The sequence below is a fragment of the Ahaetulla prasina genome, chromosome 2, assembly GCF_028640845.1.
Source record: "Ahaetulla prasina isolate Xishuangbanna chromosome 2, ASM2864084v1, whole genome shotgun sequence".
In the NCBI taxonomy this organism is placed as follows: Eukaryota; Metazoa; Chordata; class Lepidosauria; order Squamata; family Colubridae; genus Ahaetulla; species Ahaetulla prasina.
This window is the reverse complement of record NC_080540.1, coordinates 86,734,909-86,755,117: the sequence shown is the minus strand read 5'-3', so window position 1 is coordinate 86,755,117 and position 20,209 is coordinate 86,734,909. Positions and strand designations below refer to the sequence as shown.

General features: G+C 39.9%; 1 protein-coding gene across 2 annotated transcripts in view; it reads right to left on the bottom strand.

Moving 5' to 3' along the window:
* Window positions 1–19,826, bottom strand: part of LOC131191161 (LON peptidase N-terminal domain and RING finger protein 1-like) — a 30,931-nt gene extending 11,105 nt beyond the window's left edge. Inside the window, exons 1-9 of one of the 2 annotated variants that reach the window (XM_058169003.1) lie at window positions 18,556–19,826; window positions 16,074–16,192; window positions 12,222–12,344; window positions 11,056–11,186; window positions 9,093–9,220; window positions 7,719–7,851; window positions 3,977–4,091; window positions 2,600–2,721; window positions 1,205–1,363 (exon numbers count right to left, since the gene is read on the bottom strand). In XM_058169003.1, the coding sequence (XP_058024986.1) occupies window positions 1,205–1,363; window positions 2,600–2,721; window positions 3,977–4,091; window positions 7,719–7,851; window positions 9,093–9,220; window positions 11,056–11,186; window positions 12,222–12,344; window positions 16,074–16,192; window positions 18,556–18,862 (1,337 nt within the window). In that variant the 5' untranslated portion in view covers window positions 18,863–19,826. Of the gene's footprint in view, window positions 1–1,204; window positions 1,364–2,599; window positions 2,722–3,976; window positions 4,092–7,718; window positions 7,852–9,092; window positions 9,221–11,051; window positions 11,187–12,221; window positions 12,345–16,073; window positions 16,193–18,555 lie in introns of both variants that reach the window. The other variant, XM_058169004.1, reaches the window with a different exon arrangement.
* Between the last annotated feature and the right edge of the window lie 383 nt (window positions 19,827–20,209).

Here is a 20,209-nt window from a genome sequence, read left to right as displayed (position 1 = left end):
AATGCTCCAACACTGGAAATTTTTAAGAAGATGTTGGATCACCATTTGCCTGAAGTGGTGTAGGGTTTCCTGCCTGAGCAGGGGGTTGGACTAGAAGACCTCCAAGGTCCCTTCTAACTCTGTTGTTGTTGTTAAATGCAATTAAATTAAAATCCAATCACTGTCAAATACTGGAATAACTTTCTAATAGAGATTCCCTTTCATTTGTACCCATTTGACTCTGGTATTTCACACACAAGAAAAACTTCCTTCTACCTTTTATGTTTTACATTTACTGCATATCCAGCAAATGTATATAAAGAACAGGATTTTAATGAATTTCTGGGACTCCTGCATAGTTCCAAATAATGACATTTTCAACCAGATGCACATGTTCCCTCCTTTTACACTGCAAACACAAAAACACTACAAAAAATCACCTTGTACGAGCAACAGACTGGATTCAATATGCAGATGTTAAGAGACAGATCCGGCATAGTGAACAATATCGAGGGAAAGACCAGGTGACCATCACTATTCTACCTATCATAGATAAGCACTAAGTGCAGACCAACATGCAAAGAAGTATCAGTAAAAAAATATATCAATATCCATTCATCTATTTGTTTATTTAGATTCTGATTATGTTCCTCCTAATCATTGATATCTATCAATGAAAGCTGATTTGCAACTTCATTTTTATGGAGCTCAGTGGAGTTTTCTTCTTCACTTCTCTAAAATCTAAATAGAATAGAATAGAATAGAATAGAATAGAATAGAATAGAATAGAATAGAATAGAATAGAATAGAATAGAATAGAATAGAATAGAATAGAATAGAATAGAATAGAACAGAACAGAACAGAACAGAACAGAACAGAATTCTTTATTGGCCAAGTGTGATTGGACACAGAAGGAATTTGTCTTTGGTTCATATACACCAAAGGCAAGATACACTCGTCAAGAATCACAAGGCACAACATCCAGTGACAGTCATACGGTACAATAAGGAGAGGAGGAAGAGAGCATTCAGTTACAATTCAGAAGTTAACATTCTGCCTCACAATACCAAGCCAAACCCATGTAGAAAACAAAACAAAAGTTAAATTTATTCTTTTTAGTATGGTTCCATCTGTTGATTCAATCATCCCAAAATTGTGGAATTCAACCTCTACCGTAGACCCAAGTTTTAAAAAGTTGCAGCCTCGGTCTTCCGTGTCACTTACTTTTTTCCATTTTCATACATGCACATGCCAAACATCTTTGTGCCTGTTTCCTGACATCTTCGCATCATGAGTCGATAGCGAGGTTCAAACACATGAAGAGGACATACAAGACCTGGAAACGACATGGTGCACACAAAGATGGGGATATTCTTGTTTAGGCTGTGAAAGAAAAGGGGAGGGGAAAGATCATGATCAACAAAAGGACTACTAGGAACTTGAAAAATCAACAGGAGGCTTTCAGAGTAGAATATACCACTGGATAACTTTTATGCATGTATACAAGGCCATGCAGATGAACCCTCCATGCCTGCTCAAAAAAATAAAAATGCATGTAGACTTTTGAACCTCCCAAGTCGTCAGATATTTATTAGATTTATATGCTCATGAACTCTGAAGAACTGCCATAAGTCGTGTTCTATAAACCCATTATCTAGTTCATCTGTCCCTTCCAGCATTGCTAGGGACATTTGTCAACAAATGGGACCCTACACTGATAGAAAGAGAGCTGCATTTCTCTGAATGTGTTTATTCAACCCTGCAGGTATTTCTGGAATAAGGCTTAGGGCAGGGGTCAGCAACCTGTGGCTCTGGAGCCGCATGTGGCTCTTTCATCCCTCTGCTGCCGCTCCCTGTTGCTGATCGGATCCACAATTGATAGGGCTTTCGGTTAGGACAGGTAGAGGAAAAAAGGACGTCATGCTAGGAGGAGACTCTATGGTGGGTGGGTGGGGATTGGACTTCCGGTCAGCAGAGGAGGAGACTATGACCGGGGAGGGTGGGGGGCGCGGACTTCCGGTCGGCTCCAGAATTGAATGGGGTCTTCTGGTTAAGATCTTTGTGGCTCTTTGAGTGTTTAAGGTTGCCGACCCCTGGCATAGGGAGACATTGCCATTAGAGCCTTCATATCAGATTACAGAAGACACAAGAGAGAAAAATGAATTGAAGACATGATGATGTGAGGCACCCATTATGGAACAAGGATGGCCAAGGAATGAATGGATGGATGGATGGATGGATGGATGGATGGATGAATAACTCAGGGTCGCTATGAACAGATTCTTGGGTTACCTTGTGTAGGTGCATGCATGAATACACAGAGAGAGAGAAACGAATATACACCTTTTTTTTAAAAATGCTGGGAAATGCTAAAAAGTGCTGGGGGAGATAATTGTTTGTGATTAACAACTGAAATAAACAGTAATGAAGGGAACTGAAGTTAGGGAAACAGCTCATCTTGCTAACATGGACCATGAAGTGATCTTCCTAACTGTAATAAGCTTACTCCTAAGAAAAACTGGATAAAACTGTCAAATATACTTTCCAATTCTTTTAAAATAGGTTTTCTCCTTCTCGGATTGTACACACAGAATATGCAGCCAAAAGGTCCATATTTACTTTGAAAGTTCTACCATTTCAGCTTGGTGGACCAGTTTCCTTTCTGCCAGCTGTGAAGGAAAGACTGTAGTCATCAACTCTTCAAGCAGAATGGTAGTATTGTATTTTCCAGCTTTCAGATACTGGAAGGAATCAAACATTCATAATTATATCACTTCGATATCTTTTACACATATTTACAGATATATCTTACATACTTAAGTCCCACAAAGTACATCTTTTGTTGAATGGAAGATTGAAAGCATTCAGCAGAAGACACTCTGTTCTCCGAATTCCTCTTCTGGACTTAGCCAATTTTTAAGAGCAGGGATTTTTCAAAATCCAGTTCTGAATTGCATAGATCTGAAATCCCTTTTCAACAAGGTATTTTTTCAAAGAATAAAACTTTGGCTCAGGTGACCTGCTGATGGCATTTACAAATATTTTCTGAAAATCATACCCTTAGCACCTGTCAATATTTAATAGTCACTATTCTGATGCCTAATGCAAAATTGGTTTTGTACTAATTATAGCTAATACCTGAAAATAATTAATAAATCTATTTGATTTAGCAATTAGATGCTGAGCTTATTGGTCAGAAGGTCAGCAGTTCAGCGATTCAAATCCCTAGTGCCATGTAATGGAGTGAACTCCCATTACTTGTCCCAGCTTCTGCCAACCTAGCAGTTCGAAAGCACGTAAAAACTGCAAGTAGAAAAATAGGGACCACTTTGGTGGGAAGTTAACAGCACTAAGTGAGCTTTCGGCATTTAGTCATGCCAGCCACATGACCATGGAGACGTCTTCAGACAACACTGGCTCTTCAGCTTAGAAACGGAGATGAGCACCGCCCCCTAGAATTGAGAACCTTTTCCTTTAAGTAACCTAATATTTTTATGAGATAGTCTAAACTACTATGGCTAGCTCTTTTGACTTACTGTATACAAAATCATTCTCAGTGCTGAAGCTAAATTATTTTGTTTATTAAACTTGTTTGCTGCCCACCTCACTGCCAGGTGACTCTGGGTGGCTTACAACATCAAGATAATACCATAAATATATGTACAAATGTATAAAATCACAATACAATTGTAATACAAATAGAAATTGTTGTAATATTTGTACCTGCCAGGAGATGTGCTTTCATACACATCAGAAACACAGAAACTCTATCTTAATCAAGGCCACTTTTACTATTAAAAAAAATCCATTCAATAGTGGAAGTCAAGGCTAAAGAACATGCCAACCTGCAAATCCAAAATCTGCAAATACTGCCTAATTTAATATTCTTCAGATGCATTGGAATGACAGAACTGGTTTACCATCTCCTTTTTCTTGGCTATAGAAAGAAAAGCACCCAGCAGCTGCAAGCAAAGAAGATAAAATTGTCCCTCTTACCTCTTGCAGGCTTTGCTTGCAAAGTGGGCAGTTGGGTCGGTGGTCTAAGCAACGCTCCATACACTCTTTGCAGAAGGTGTGGCCACATGGTGTGGTGACAGGTTCATACAACATACTGCGGAGAGAAAATAAAAACATCTCTTGTTGGGCACTGACATATTCATTATTAGCAAGCCACTTAAGTATGGGATTGATGGCCTGTCCATTAGGTGGTTGGAAAGAATTCAAGAGATGCTCGTCAACCAATGTTCTGCCTCAGACTGAAGTAAGATATCTACGGGATGTCACAGAGTTTGGCTGTGGGCCCTGAACTCTTGTACATTTTCATTAATGACCTGGATGGAAAGAATGCTGATTACATTTACAGACTACACAAATCAGGATGCGAATGTCAATATCTAACAAGACAGCAGTACATTTCTGAACAATCTTCAGAGGTTAAAGAAATGAATGGAAAATGGCAGAGGCAACGGTTGAGTTTTTCTCTTAGATCTCAAATCCATATGCGTAGGTATTATTACCATAGGCATGGTTTTATTACCTAGCTTAGAAATGATACTTGCAAAAATGAACACTACAAGCTAAATATGAATTAGTACTTTGACAGAGGGGTAAAAGGGATAAATGCAGGAAGCTTCGGTTCAAAATGACAGAAGATCCCTGCTCTGATCAGACTCCATTTCAAAGACAGGCTCCAATTCCTGGCACCTGATTTCAGATAAAATGGAAACAGTCCATAGAACAGCAATACGGAAGATCCGGCAAGTAGCAACTAAGTTCTAGGAAAAGAAACCTGAGGAACCTGAACACGTTTAGTTTGAAAGAAAATTATGACCAGAGGAAAATATTATTGTATGTCTTGGCAACCTTCAAAAGAATGATTTGTACTCCACTATCCCAGAGAACAGAAGATGGAATAATTAGATAAATGGGAGGAAGAGAGATTCTGGTTGAATACTATGTTAAGAGTAAAACCAATAGCAAGATAATGGACCCCTTTTTGCAGGACAGTCATAGATGCTGTTTATTTTGAGCAAAGGCTGGATAGATAGATGCTTTTTATTTGGATTTTTGAATATTCATGAGATTGACTTAATAGTATAAATGTTTATTTCTTAGCCTTTTCAGGCGATAGAGCCTGTTAGTTAAAATTATTGTGTTGTTATTATCCCTGGAATCCCGTATCCAGAGGCAAAGTTCTAGCAATAAAGTGATTGCGTTCAAGTGAACTTTGTTCTTAGTCTCTCATGGAATCCCATCAAGTTATTGCTGAACCCAAAGATTTTGCAGAAGAGAGCTTAAAAACCCCAGTCCATATAGTCCATTCCAACTGCATCATAATTCAGTAATATCAAGAGAAATATGCTGCGTTCTTGGGAAACATATGATTGCATAACACAATAATCAGTTCACAGGATCAGAGGAAATTTTTTTGTAATGGTGGACAGCTTTGTAAACAGCCACCAGCAAGTTCCTGTGTTAACTTGAGATAAATGCCTTTTTCCTGTTCCTGGTTCGCAACAGAGAAGTTGCAAAGAAATTGAAAAAGTCTCCAGCACAATGTAAAGTAAGATAAATCGGCTCTAAAGTGAAAAGTGTTGAGTGCTCAAATTCTTGTAAGTCTAAATCTTTTCTTTCAATTCATCCTGTTAAAGACTCTGTGAATCTTTCTTGAAGATTTACTTTTAACTAAATCAGCTGCCAAGACACTAACACTAAGATTCCTAAGACACCTGACGATTACAGGCAGTTCTTGGGTTATAACTACTTATTCAACAACCATTCAAAGTTATGATGGTGCTGAACAAGGGGGATTTACAACCAGTCCACAACATTGTGGCTGTTGCAGGCCTGGCTCACCATTATGATACTGCAGCAAACCGTGGTCACGTGATTGCAATTTCCAATGCCAACATTAAAATACTACAATACTTATATGAAGAAAAACATTGTTCTACAATTTCTCTTTATTTATTTTTTCAATACCAGTCCCCAAATTGCTCCAATTCCATCACACTGGACCATTGTATGATACAGCCAGTGTTTCTATTTTCCACATAAAAAAATATATTCTGCAAAAAAGATTGGAATCTACTAAGGTTAACTGCCAAAGAACCCTCCTTTCTTACTTTCTTTGAAATATCCATCTTCAAATGAAACAAATTTCAGTTCATTACAAAGTAATATCACTCTGCAAGAAGTATTACACTGGCACACTGAACTGGATAACAATTTCAGAGGTCAAAGATGTCCTCTATTAAGTTCTGCCTGGATTTATTTTTGAGGCACTCCGTCCCTTTATTGAATTGAATACTATCATGACATTCTAACCCAGTTTTAATTTTTGTTCATAACCTTTCAACAGTAAATGTTCAGGCACTGAGGTCTGCATCTCCATTTAATATATTCCAGTCCCCCCTCTGCATTTCAGACCAGGCAGCATTTCTTTTCCCCTTGTCTCAAGGATTTTCTCACAACTGAGGAGAGGATTTAAATGGCAAGAACTACATCAAATCAGAGGCCGAGGGTTTTGCAAGCAAGTTCATTTTGCCTTCTAGCAAACATTCGCGATATGAGATCCCTAAACTACATGGTTGGGCTAGTCTTATATAAAGCATGCCTCAATGTTTAACTCTTTAAATTGTTAAAATTATTATTTTAAATTCTAATGCTAAGCTGTACTTCTAACAAAAACTTCGGTGTTTAATCATCACTATCCCCCCCCTCCCTCTTTTTTACCAGTCAAAAAAGATTTTCTGATAGCATATCATGCAGTAGTGTATGGTATGAAACACTTCATGTTTCATATGAGGAGAGTCTCATTTTTGACTGGTGAAAACCTGAGCATGCTCTTTTGCACATCATTAGCAAGCAGTCCTATAATACACACTGGATTTTAGTACATGTAAGAATATACAAATTATGGATATAGGGTTTTTCTATTCACAAAAAAAAAAATATCATTTTGAAGAGTCTAAATAGAATAGATCAGTGGTGGGTTGCCCCCGGTTCGGACTGGTTCTTGTGTAGTAGTAAAAGAACTACCCCCAATAGTAAAACTGGGGGGAAGCTCCACCCACCGACCCCGACATCATCAGCAAGTACATGTGCATGAGCAAAGCAAGCAAGCACAATCCCGCTGCAAACCGGTAGTAAAGGTAAGTAGAACCCACCCCTGGAATAAATGTATTTAAAATACCAAGAGGAAGTGCAAATAAGTTTCAAACCTTTTCTTTACTCTTAAACAAGGAGGAAGGAGGAAACTTATCCCCATGGCTTCTTCAGAAGTCCATTGGCTATAACAGGGGTCTGCAAACTTGGCTCTTTTAAGACTTGTGGACTTCAACTCCCAGAGTTCCTCAGCCAGCAAAGCAAAACAGGCCGCCAGTTTGACACATCCAGTCCACAGGCCGCCAGTTTGACACACCTGGGCTAGAACCATAAGAAGACACCTCATACTCAATTTGCATAGCACTTCAAAACCCTTTTCCCAGCAGCTCTTAACAGAATAGCAGAGTTGGAAGAGACCTTGGAGGTCTTCTAGTCCAACCCCCTGCTCAGGCAGGAAACCCTATTCCATTTCAGACAAATGGTTGTTCAATCTCTTCTTTAAAACCTCCAGTGTTGGAGCATTCACAACTTCTGGAGGCAAGTTTCTCCATTGTTGTAACTGTCGAGAAATTTCTCCTTAGTTCTTAGTTGCTTCTCTCCTTGATTATTCCTAGGCTGTTCATTAACTGACCGTATACAAAGGGAACATTCCAAGTCTGATGTAGTCAGGAAGCCCATGAAGTCTAGACAATAGTCTTTCGCAGATTTTATATCTGGTGATCTAGTTCCTGAAGTCTCTGGTGAGGCCTCCTCTTCCTCCGAATCTGGTTCATAAAAGGAAAGAGCAAAAGTCAGTTTATGAACATTGCACACTGACCAACTTCTCACTGAACCCCACTTTGGTCATTTTGATTACTTTTGTTTTATGGGGGTGGTCAGAGATCTGACCAAGTCGCACACTTGCAAGAAGCTATTTTGTGGGGTTTCCTTCCGCCCTTAAGACCAAGGGTCTATTATAGTGTCATACCAAGTGGCAATTGGTTTCACATGAATACTGGCTGGCCACTTATATCTATTTGGGGCTCTATTCCTGCAGCCCAGACATGTTACTTTATTATATAATCCCTTTCAGAGATTAAAGAAAGAAGAGTCTTTCAGACACTGCCTTCATCTTTTATATGCACTCCTGTCTCCCAGTAAAATCCACAAAATTTTCCAATTAGACTGTAAATCAAAACTGGAAATAATTGTCCAGCAACAAACGAAATTGAGCTAACATACCCTGGGCCATTAAACCCTATTCAGGATACCACTTTGCACAGGTCAGATGGATATTATTATATTTATCTCCAGCTGGTCCCCCAAACCAGTAGAGAGATCCAGTATGTACAGAAGCAGGACTCTTCTCTAAATCATGCTGGACTGAGTGTGATGTAGCTAATTTTAACATTAACCTGGGCTGCCTTTCTCTACCCTATCATTTGATCAGCATTAAAGCTGTGCAATCTAATCAGGCTCCTATTGATACACAACAAGCATTCCTTGGGGCTTTTTGTGATGGAATTCGGTCTTGAGAACAGTCACATGATTCTAGGGTTTGGGGAGCAGGCTCAAAGTACTTGCTTAAGATGATCATGCTTGGGGAGAGACAGTGATCAAATCAGAGGTGGGTTTCAGCAGTTCTGGAGAACCAGTAGCGGAAATTTTGAGTAGTTCGAAGAAACGGTAGTAAAAATTCTGGCTGGCCCCACCCCCATCTATTCTCTGCCTCCCAAGTCCCAGCTGATTGGGAGGGAATGGGGATTTTGCAGTATCCTTCCCCTGGAGTAGGGAGGGAATGGAGATTTTACAGTATCCTTCCCCTGCCAAACCCATCAAGCCATGCCCATAGAACTGGTAGTAAAAAAAATTGAAACCCATCACTGGATCAAATGACAGAGCAAGATTTTCAAGCACAGAGCCAAAATGATTTATCATAATTAGGGCATCAATTATTTCTCCTAGGCAGAGATAAGAAGCTTATTTTAAAAAGCATGGACTTGTAAACGTTTATTGATATACTCACCTTCTTTATTTGCAGAAAGGTCTGATCTGAACTTCTTCCTCATCCATTGAGACATGGGAAGTGCTGCCTGGCTAGGATCAGGCATAGTGTCTTCCAGCCAGTTTTCTTTTTGTGTCTTCATATCCAATTTAATAAAGGGAAGTAAGATGTTAAACACCAAACCAAGGGTCACAAGTATAGATAGAAAAACAAAAAGGCAACACTACATACAGTACCCCCAAGCTTTATTTTAATCATGCACAGATATTATTTCTTGATACAGTTACATAGTATGACACCTTCTCTAGATACTGTTTTCTACTTCCAATGAAGCATGATCATGACAAGAAGGGAATGGTATAAAGCTTGAATCAAAGCTTACACTACAAATTCTCAGATTATCTACTGGTCCACATATTTTACCCAAGCATAAAGTAGCTTTAATCACTTCACACAAGATCAATGGAGTCATAAAGAATACACGTCAGAAACATCTGTCAATTAGATAATTTGGGCCTGATGTGCTAGCTGAATGTGAAGTTCTTAAACTTCCTAAAGTTTAGTTTTATTCACAACTGAAAAATTGTACAAAACTAAATAAGGGTAACTTGCATGTCATTTTATTTATTTTATTTTATTTGCATTTATATCCCACCCTTCTCCGAAGACTCAGGGCGGCTTACACTATGTCAAGCAATAGTCTTCATCCTATTTGTATATTTATATACAAAGTCAACTTATTGCCCCCAACAATCTGGGTCCTCATTTTACCTACCTTATAAAGGATGGAAGGCTGAGTCAACCTTGGGCCTGGTGGGACTAGAACCTGCAGTAATTGCAGGCAGCTGTGTTAATAACAGACTGTCTTACCAGTCTGAGCCACAGAGGCCCCTATTTGGATTAAGGAGTTGCAGTATATGTTTTATCAAACCACTAACGGTTAAAGCTTTAATAATTTAGAAGGTAGTCTTGCAGGTTCTGAGTTTCTCTACATTATAATCGTTTTGATTTAAAATTCAGGGGATTGTAAATTGTGGACTGAGAAATAAGGGCAAAATATATGAATATGATATTGAATGATAGCCTGAAAAACCTAGAACCTATCAAAATATGAAGAACTAGGATCTGATGCTGTTGCATATTTGAATGTTCTAATCTCCATTAACTTTATTTTTAAACTGTGTTGTTCCTTTGTTATTGTTATTTTGTTGTTCCTACACTTTATTTCCTGATTTACCTTTGCTATGCTTTTTGTACTATAATGCATGATGGTACGCAATGTTTATTTTTAATTCTTGTATTTTTATTATTGTAGATTAAAAGCAGATATTGTTTAAAAGTAAAGGAGTTAATGCAACTCTCTGAAAGGTAAGATAGACTTCCCCAATCCCTACAAATGTTAGCTGATTCTTTTGTTTACAGATGAATGTACAACTTCTTTAAGTGAGAAAACCAGAGGCCTTTGAACTCTGGTGCTGGAGAAGACTCCTGCGAGTACCTTGGACTGCAAGGCGAACAAACAAGTCAGTTCTAGAGCTCAACCCTGACTGCTCTTTAGAAAGCCAGATCCTGAAGATGAAACTGAAATACTTTGGCCACCTAATGAGAAAGAAGGACTTACTGGAGAAGAGCCTAATGCTGGGAAAGATTGAGGGCAAAAGAAGAAAGGGACGACAGAGAACGAGGTGGCTGGATGGAGTCACTGAAGCAGTAGGCATGAATTTAAATGGACTCCAGAGGATGGTAGAGGACAGGAAGGCCTGGAGGAACGTTGTCCATGGGGTCACGATGGGTCGGACACGACTTCGCAACTAACAACAACTAACAACAACATATCTAGATAGTCTTGATGTGGTTGGACACATGAAAGGGCCCACGTGGAAATCCCTTCACCAATGTATTTTTGTGTATATTTTTACGTATTTTTGTTACACTAAATCTAAATTTGGAACTTGTAAGGCATCATCCCATATGACTTACCAATAGGGTTTCGCCTTCAAAACTCCCAAGAAAAGTCAACTGTTCCCTTGAATTACAACCTTCCAAGTTCTGACCGCCATTGTTCTTCAACTCCTTAAGAGTACCAGGAGTAGGGGAGGCATCATTCGTGAGAATCTGCAACAGAAAGATTTTACATTAGTTCATTTTGAAAGAGAACTCAGTCCCAAAGATGGTTTTTCAAGAGGCAGCTAGATTCTTGTTTTTCTTTAAAGATGTTTTACTTCTCATCCCAGAAGCTTCTTCAGCACTTAGAAGTTTCTTGGATGAGAAGTGAAACTTCTTCAAAAAAAATCCAAGAAAGTCCAGTTGCCTCTTGAAAAACTACTTTGGGGACAACTATGATTTTGATGACTGAAAATCTCCATAGACAGAAACATCACAGTAGAATCTGACTTCTGAGAAGCCTGCAAGGCTCATGTCTTTCAGTTGGTTAAATAGGGAACTAGTCAGATACAGGCTTCACTTTTTTCATGCTATACTTGACAAGACATCACGTCAATATGTGGTGGTGTTGTTTTTTAATCCTCTTTGCCAAATCAGTATTCCTCAATCTTAGGAACATTAAAATATGTGAACTTCAATTCTCAGACTTCCCAGCCAGTCAGGTTAAAGTTGTTCAGACCGAGACACTGCACTACATAGAAAAATGATTTCTCATAACTCTTACCAATACCTGGCTAACAATATATTTATTAGAGGTGATCAAAGACCTATATTCTAAGACTAAAATATGATTCAGGCCACAGTGAACACACCCCATACCTATTAGGAATGTTGTAAACCTTTGCCCAGCATCACACAAAAACTGTGTGCAACCATAGACACATCAAGTCATATTTTGCCATTTAAATATTAATTTCTGTGTGGCTTAACAATTCTGTATCCTTAACAATTCTCAAACAAAACAAATACTTTTCTTTAAAAAAAAAACTACCAGGGTGATACCCAGTTGGAGAAGTATAAGTAGATACAACTTCATCAACTGCATCACCTACAACACAAGAATCTCATTTTTTTACTGAAATCTCAAAAGTAAACTGCTACATCTTCCTATGCAAACCAATTAAGTTTCCAACATTTAATTTCAAGGTGCTTAGTCATAATAGTGCACTTACCTTTTCTATTTCATATTAGAAATAGTGCACTTACCTTTTCTATTTCATATTCAGCAGCATGAAAACTGGAATCCAGTGTAAGGCAATGTTGAAACTGCAGCAGGGCCTCTGCTTGGTTCCCTAAGTCCAAGAGCACTTTCCCTTTTCTAAAAAAGCCCTGAAAAGAAACACGAAACACATTTCACGATTGCCTTCCAGAACTGTCACAACATTCTGCAGCAGATGCAGATCGCTTTGCATAATAACAATAGCTCTTAGACTTATATACCGCTTCACAGTGCTTTCCAGCCCTCTCTAAGTGGTTTACAGAGTCAGCATATTGCCCTCAACAATCTGGGTCCTCACTTTATCCACCTTGGGAGGATGGAAGGCTCAGTCGATTTGAACTGCCAAAGGCCACAGGTTTAGTCAATCAAACAATCAAGTATATAGTCCTCAGTGTAGACTCTTGATGAGCAGGTAAACTGCTACTTAAATCCTCCTGCCATGATCGTCAGAACCAAAGAATCACGCAGCTATATTTCCTCTAGCCTAACTTGCCATTTTTCAACAGGGCAACCATGAAAGATGTTGCTGGAGCAATGAAATGGCAATTAGTATAGGGATCATTCTCCCCATCAACTTCCACAATCCCTGTGAAGCAAGAAAACTAAGAGCAGGAAAACAGTGATGTCACTCAGAAAATACGTGAAACAAACAGTAAAGTCTCTTTCCCTTCAACAGTTCTGAGAATGGATGCTATATGGAATTAATACATTCCCAGTTGCAAAAAAATATATATATCAGAAGTGTAGACTTTTAATACATTTAGCTCAGAACTGTCTCTACTAAGGATATGTAATGTCCAATGTGTTGGTGTGTGTGTATATACATATATGTATGTATCAGTGGTGGGTTTCAAAATTTTTTACTATCGGTTCTGTGGGTGTGGCTTGGTGGTCGTGGCATGGCTTGGTAGGTGTGGCTTGGTGGGCGTGGCAGGGGAAGGATACTGCAAAATCCCCATTTCCTCCCAATCAGCTGGTACTTGGGAGGCAGAGAATAGATGGGGGCGGGGCCAGTCAGAATTTTTACTACTGGTTCTCCGAACTACTCAAAATTTCTGCTACCGGTTCTCCAGAACTAGTCAGAAACTGCTGAAACTCACCTCTGGTGTGTGTGTGGGTGTGTGTGTGTGTGTGTGTGTGGGTGTGTGTATGTATGTTTGTGTGAATATATAAACAAACATACTCGCTCACACACCAGGGAGAAAGAGTTTCACTGAACATCTTTATTTTGGATTACACAGATACTAAGAATACCATAGATAAACTAGAACAGAACTGGGGAGACCCAAGAAAACTTCATGAATATATTCATTAAGGGGGATGTGATGAACTCAAAGTTTCCTTTGAGGACTCAAACGAAACTTTACTTTTAGTCTCAACAAGTGGCAACACCTGATCAACCTACTCTGAGCAAAGAACTTGGGATCTTAAAAAAACACTTACTGTAAAACAGAATGAAGGGGAAGAGCATATTTATGAGGGAAGTATGAAATAGCTTCAATTAATGCAACATTACAACTTCCCCACTTCTTTAATATGAAGAAAATAAAGGGATAAAACAAAACTATCAGAAAATGCAAATAAAATTGGCCTTCCTCAAAATAAAAATATTCCACATATATTACCATAAACCTTTCCTCAAAATGTTCATACCAAAAATGTAGCAAAATGACAATTGCACAGATTCTGTTCTTGCTTTGCCACCCTCATAGGCTGGAAAGCTTTTTCAACAGAGCCTAAAAGAACAGGTCTGGCAAGTGTTTTAAAGTATAATCCTCATTTCCAAAATTGTGATCAAATACAAATCATTCCCCCCCCCAAAAAAAAAATCAATGCTTTGTTGTAAAAAAATGGTTAGCAACTGTCATATGTGTGCATGTACTTTCAGGAGAGGTCAAAGAAATTATTTGGGAATACATATATATCAAAAGACAGAAGTTTTAAGAAATTACGAGTACACATGAGACCAAGTTTAAACATATGCCCAACTGAAGAATGTTAAGTGCTCCAAAATAGCATTTTCAAATTACTAATGGTGATACCAAACTAGTAAAACAATCACAACACTACAATGCTTTTAAACCTGCACTGTAACATCCCCCCACCCAAAGTAAGCAAGGAGAGGAGTTTGCATCATGATTTTTCTTCGGTTTATTAAAAATATACAATCATAGAACAAACATACAGAAGTTAAAAAACAGAGGTACACAGCATCCAATAAAAACCTACTCATACTTGCACTAATTATACCTGGGGAAGAAATCAGGTCCACAAACTTGAAACTATCATAGCAAAGGTACAAAGTTTGACTACAATTCTAGAATCATCTTAATCATTTAGTAGATAGCAGTCACCATGTGAGGTTGGTCTGAATAGTTTGTAATTAAGATGAAAGATTATCTCTAACTGCTAAAAGTGGTAGATGAGACATTTCAGAAATATGTGTGCTATTATCTCAGTTTCAAAGTCTATCTAAATACACAAATGGTCTTGGTAAGGAATACTATTATATTTACCCACAAGTGCCAAAGCAAAAGGCCCTCCTGTGAGATGGAATTAATTAATGATATAGATATATTGGGGAACTGTAAAGGGGGACTGTCAGCAGAGATGAGAAGTGTTGGTTCGGTCTCTATGTAAATAAAGATTTAAAATTCTCTGCTTGAGCTCTCCAGGCTACATTCAAGCCTAGCATAGATACAGACTGAGGGATAAACTACAATAAATCAGTCATCCAGTATGTGTTTCTTCAAAGTAGACTGGTATCTGTCAGAACAGGTTGGGCTAGAGATTTGCTTCCCCAATCATGCTGCCACCATACAGATTTTATCACTTGTTCCTCCCCATAGACCTATAGAGTGGGAATTTTCTGGGCAGCTCACTAGCACTTGTCTTTTAGAATATTATGTTGATTGGATGTGCAAACTCCAATCACAAATTCTTTCAAATTTATTCAAATAGTATTCCAAATAGTAAAGAACCTCTATTGTCTAATTTTTGTGGATAAATTTATTGTCAGGGAGCATAATATGGATAAAAGTAGGGAAATTTTTACAAGTCTTGTAAAATTCACTAAGACCTCCCTGGTTTTCCGCTACTCAAACCAGTGGTGGGTTTCAAATTTTTTTACTACCGGTTCTGTGGGCATGGCTTGGTGGGTGTGGCATGGCTTGGTGGTATGTGGGCGTGGCTTGGTGGTATGTGGGCGTGGCTTGGTGGGTGTGGCAGGGGAAGGATACTGTAAAATCTCCATTCCCACCCCACTCCAGGAGATGGATACTGTAAAATCTCCATTCTCACCCCACTCCAGGGGAAGGTTACTACAAAAATCCCCATTTCCTCCCGATCAGCTGGGACTTGGGAGGCAGAGAATAGGTGGGGGCCGGGCCAGTCAGAATTTTTACTACCGGTTCTCCAAACTACTCAAAATTTCCACTACCGGTTCTCCAGAACTGGTCAGAACTGGCTGAAACCCACCTCTGGTTCAAACATTCAATATTTCCCAGAAATTCTCCAGACTGCAAATTTAGCCTACAGTTGGGCATTGATTGAAACATTGATAAATTCCTCTTTGATTACAAGAGAAAGTTCAGCTGAAGTTTGTGAACTTTCCAGAAGTAATTCAAGTTTTTCTTTCTGTGGATTTTAGCAGGAGAAAGGTGCATCTTATACTCCAAAATATACGGTATATGAAAGAATATGCCTACTTTCTATACTATTATTGCAACTGAGTTCAAATGTAGCCTTTTCCAGAAAAGCTATTTCATCTCACCACTTAAAAGTTGGGAAGAACATATGCTTGTTCTGGATCAAAACACCCAGCTTTACACTTGACTCACTTCACATTCTTCTGGCTTCCGCTTGCATAGAATCTCCAAATCCTCAAGAGCCCCTTCATACTCCTGTAAAGCCACATAAAGCTCCGATCTGCACACCCTCAATGTAAGATCATCTGGAGCTGTAGGAGGAAGCAGAACATTTCACTGTTGTTCCTAAGAAATAATAAAAATAAACATTGTACAGTTATACACATCGAGGCACTCTAAGAAAATCTCCAAGAAAGGGACTTATTGACTAGAATGAGATGTGTCCATTTCCAGTAAGTTTAGCCGAGTGTTTTTTTTAAAGTCACTAATTGTACTTTATTGACAAGAATGACGGCCTCAAGTATTATCCATCAGTTAAAAGGGCAGAACAAATGTAGCTTTATTCTGATACTGTTAAAAAAACAATTCTGTGCTTTGGGAAAAGATCTATTGTTTTTTAGTTGAAAATATACAACGGTACTTGCATCATTTGAAGATGGGGGATGATAGGAGTAGATGGTAAGAGTAGATGGTAGATGGTAAGAGTAGATGGTAAGAGTAGATGGTAAGAGTAGATGGTAGATGCTAAGAGTAGATGGTAAGAAATCTAGTCAGCCTCATCCACTGACTAGATTTCCAGAATTAAAAAGTTGTTCAATGGCAGAAAGCCCCTATCAAAGAAGTTTCCAATACAGAGATGTTAAGAGAATGAGGAATAGCGAATGAGAGACAATTCAGTCTGCTAGCTATCACCTGTTATGTATCACATATTCTAGTAGTATTTTTTTCTTTTTATGACCCTGTACAGGTAGTCCTCGACTTATTTTTTATTTATTTTATTTATTTATTTGTCAAGCATATATAAGATAAACAGGTAAAAGTATAAACATAATTTGAATACATGAAAAGAGTAAAAAGGAATATTAGGACAGGGATAGTAGGCACACTCGTGCGCTTATACACGCCCCTTACAGTCCTCTTAGGAATGGGGTGAGGTCAACAGTAGACAGTCCAAGGTCAAAGTTTTGGGGGTTTGGGGAAGAAACCACAGAGTCAGGTAGTGCATTCCAGGCATTGATCACTCTGTTACTGAAGCTATGACCATAACTAAGTCCAAAATTTCTTGATTATTTTTCCTATCTAGCAACTTATAATGGATGTTAAGGTACACCCGTTGGTGAGAAAAAGGGGAAAATTGCAGCCTGCTAGATTTTAGCAAACTTTATCATCATAACTTTAAACAAGAATTTGGCAGACAAGATAAACAGTTTAAATAATTAAACTTTCATTGATGATTACCATCCAAAATCTTTCTTATATTATCACCTTCTATATTTTCAATTAAAAGAATTGAAAAAGGCCTACATGCCAATTAATACAAAATGAACAGGACTTACTCAAGATTAAAGTTTATAGATATTTATAAATGGTAATAGGTACAGTCTGGTTTTAGAATGTATTAGCACCCCATACCATAGTATCTCAGAATTTGGGTAATACAATGTTATAAATATTCTTAATCTCCCAAAAAACATTTTCATGGATCAGTTAAAGTTTTTTTTTAAAAAGTGATTTTTTTAAAAAAAATGCCAAATACAAGATAAATTTGATAGCATATTTTCATCTCATCTGCTTTGGTGTTTATAAAGAAAACTATAGTATAAATGATAAGAAGATGAAATGCCATAGCATTGTTTAATATTGCTCAATCAGCTCCTTGAAAGTCCATGTTATAAATGCACCTAGATTAAATTCAAGGGCCACTAGATTTGAGTTCTATCTCTATTAATTGAAGGAATCCTCCAACTGAAGTGGGGGGGGGGAAATCAGGTTAGATGAAAATATTCTAGTATAAGCTTAAATGTTGATGAAACACCTGTGCTGACACTTGTGTCTGACTCATTGCAAAACAAGAGCTAGCATTTTATAACAGCATTATATATGAGAGGGGTGTGTCAGCTTCCAGGCACAGGAAAGTCTGAATCAGTAAAGGAAGCCCGATTCCTAATTGCTCATTCCTAAATCCTAAGGTCTAAGTAGCATCAGCTTACCAGTTCCAAAGCTGATTTTAATGTAAATTTTAAGATTAAAGATGAAATGAGATTATTTCTCATTTTTGTCCTCTGGGGACAAAATCCTGCAACAGAAACGAATTACAAGCAGGAAGACTCCCTCCCCTCCCCCCCTCCCCTTAAAAGAGAAGGGAATCACAAGATCTACCAGCAAGGCACCAATGGGATATACTGGACACCCAAACATTTATACGGCCGTAAAATCTCCAGCCCTTTAAGGAAGAGGAAAGCCGTAGCTGAAGTTAGTGAAAAGGGCTACCAAGAATTGTCCGTCGCCTGCTTACACAACGCAGCCAGCGAGGTGGTGGCAAGTTGCATAACAAGGAGCACCTGGCGGTCAGTCCCGCGCATATCATCCAGTCTCCCTTCCCCTTCTGCCCCGTCGTCGTTCAACCTCGCAGCACTTTCTTAAAAAACATCTCTGGATAGCACGCAAACCTTACCCAAGTCGATTCCCTTCTCAAGCGTCCTCAGCGCTTCCTGGAAGTCCCTGTTGCTCACCAGCTCCCGCAGGTCCCTTTTCAACCGGGCCACCTTGGCGGCCGTATTCAAGCCCTTTTCTAGCAAGTTCCCGAGTAGGACGTTCGAGCTGGGCGTCCGCGAGCCCAGGAGGCCGAGTTTCTCCCCGCAGAGGCAGCACTCGGAAGGCAAGGTTTCGCCCAGGCATCTCCTGCAGAAGGAATGGCCGCAGGAGACGGTCACCGGGTCCCAGAGAACCAGGCGACAGGAGGGACAGACAAAAAGCTCCATTTTTCAAATGCTGCTTCTTGCTCTGCCAGAGGGGAGAGGGAACAGGAACCGCGAGCTAGACGAGAAGTCAGGAGGGGCACCGGGCAAAGGTCGACGGCTTCCTAAGAGCGGCAAAGAAAAGCGGCCGGAACAGCCAGTGGGACACTTTGGCAAAACTTGAACTTCATTCCGCCGCCCCCGCCCCCGCCCCTTTACTTTGCTTTTTTTTTTTTGCTTTGTCCAACCAGCAAAAACCGAGCAAATCGCCGGCTCTTCAAGTCACAAACTTCCCTTGCGGTTCCCGATGCTTGGAGGAATTCTTCAATTTTCGAAGCAAAAGAGCTGCTCTCTCGCTCTCGCTCTCTCCAGGCACTGGAGCATTCCCAGCCCCCGAAAGCAAAGTCGCCGGTTTCTGCCAACTTCGCGCGCAGCAACCGGGGCTGCTTTTCCATGCAACGACCACTAAATCGACCCCTTCATCTTCCTTTGTTTTTTTTTAAGACCCCACCTCACCCCCCTCGGACTGTGCCTTCTCCGCCTGAGCATCTAAACGCTCGCTGGCTTCCGCCAAGGCAATTCAACGACGCTCTTGCAATTCAACGACGCTCTTGCGCCAATCAATCAATCAATATCAATGGGCAGTCGCTGGAGAAAGCTTGATCCCCGAGGGTGGTGGGTCCCTTCCTGTCCCCCGAGGCGATCTCTCAGCCTGGGCAAGAGACGGCATCCTTTTTCTAGTTAGCGACAAGGAGGCGGGGCGGAGGGTGGCGGGGGGGGAAGGTGTCTCGGCGTGAGTCGAATAAAAGGAGGAGGAGGAGGGGCCCCAAACCAGTAACTTTTCCGCCTCCGCGCAGTCTCGTCTTATTTACGCCATATCGGTCTTCAGCTACCGGATTGCTCCGACGACCTTCTATATACAGACAAGCACACACGCGCGCGTGTAAATGATCCCCACCAACACCAACAACACCACCCCCAGGCCGGAATATTACATAAAATCGGGAGCAGCCCCGTGTGATGGCGTCGGAGAGGCAGCCGATTGGCTGCCAGCTTCGGCCGGCCCCCACTGCGAAACAGACGTAGCGAAGTGCGTTTCATAACCTCCGAGAGGGATGAAAGTTGGGAGTCGCGCGAACCGGTCGGCTAAAGGAAAGGGGAGGGGAAGGGGCGCGTCTCTGCCTCCTGCCCTTGACGTCACAAAGAAGTTGCTTTCCTAAAGGAAGAAGTGGAAGCGGGAACGTTCTGCTTGCCCGCTGCGTCGTTCGGAAATTTCAGGCGTCTCGTGATTCTTCCCCTGCCGTTGCCTTGATCTTTTTATTATTATTACTACTATTCGTGCCTTTGATGGAACGATGACGTCCGAGGAAT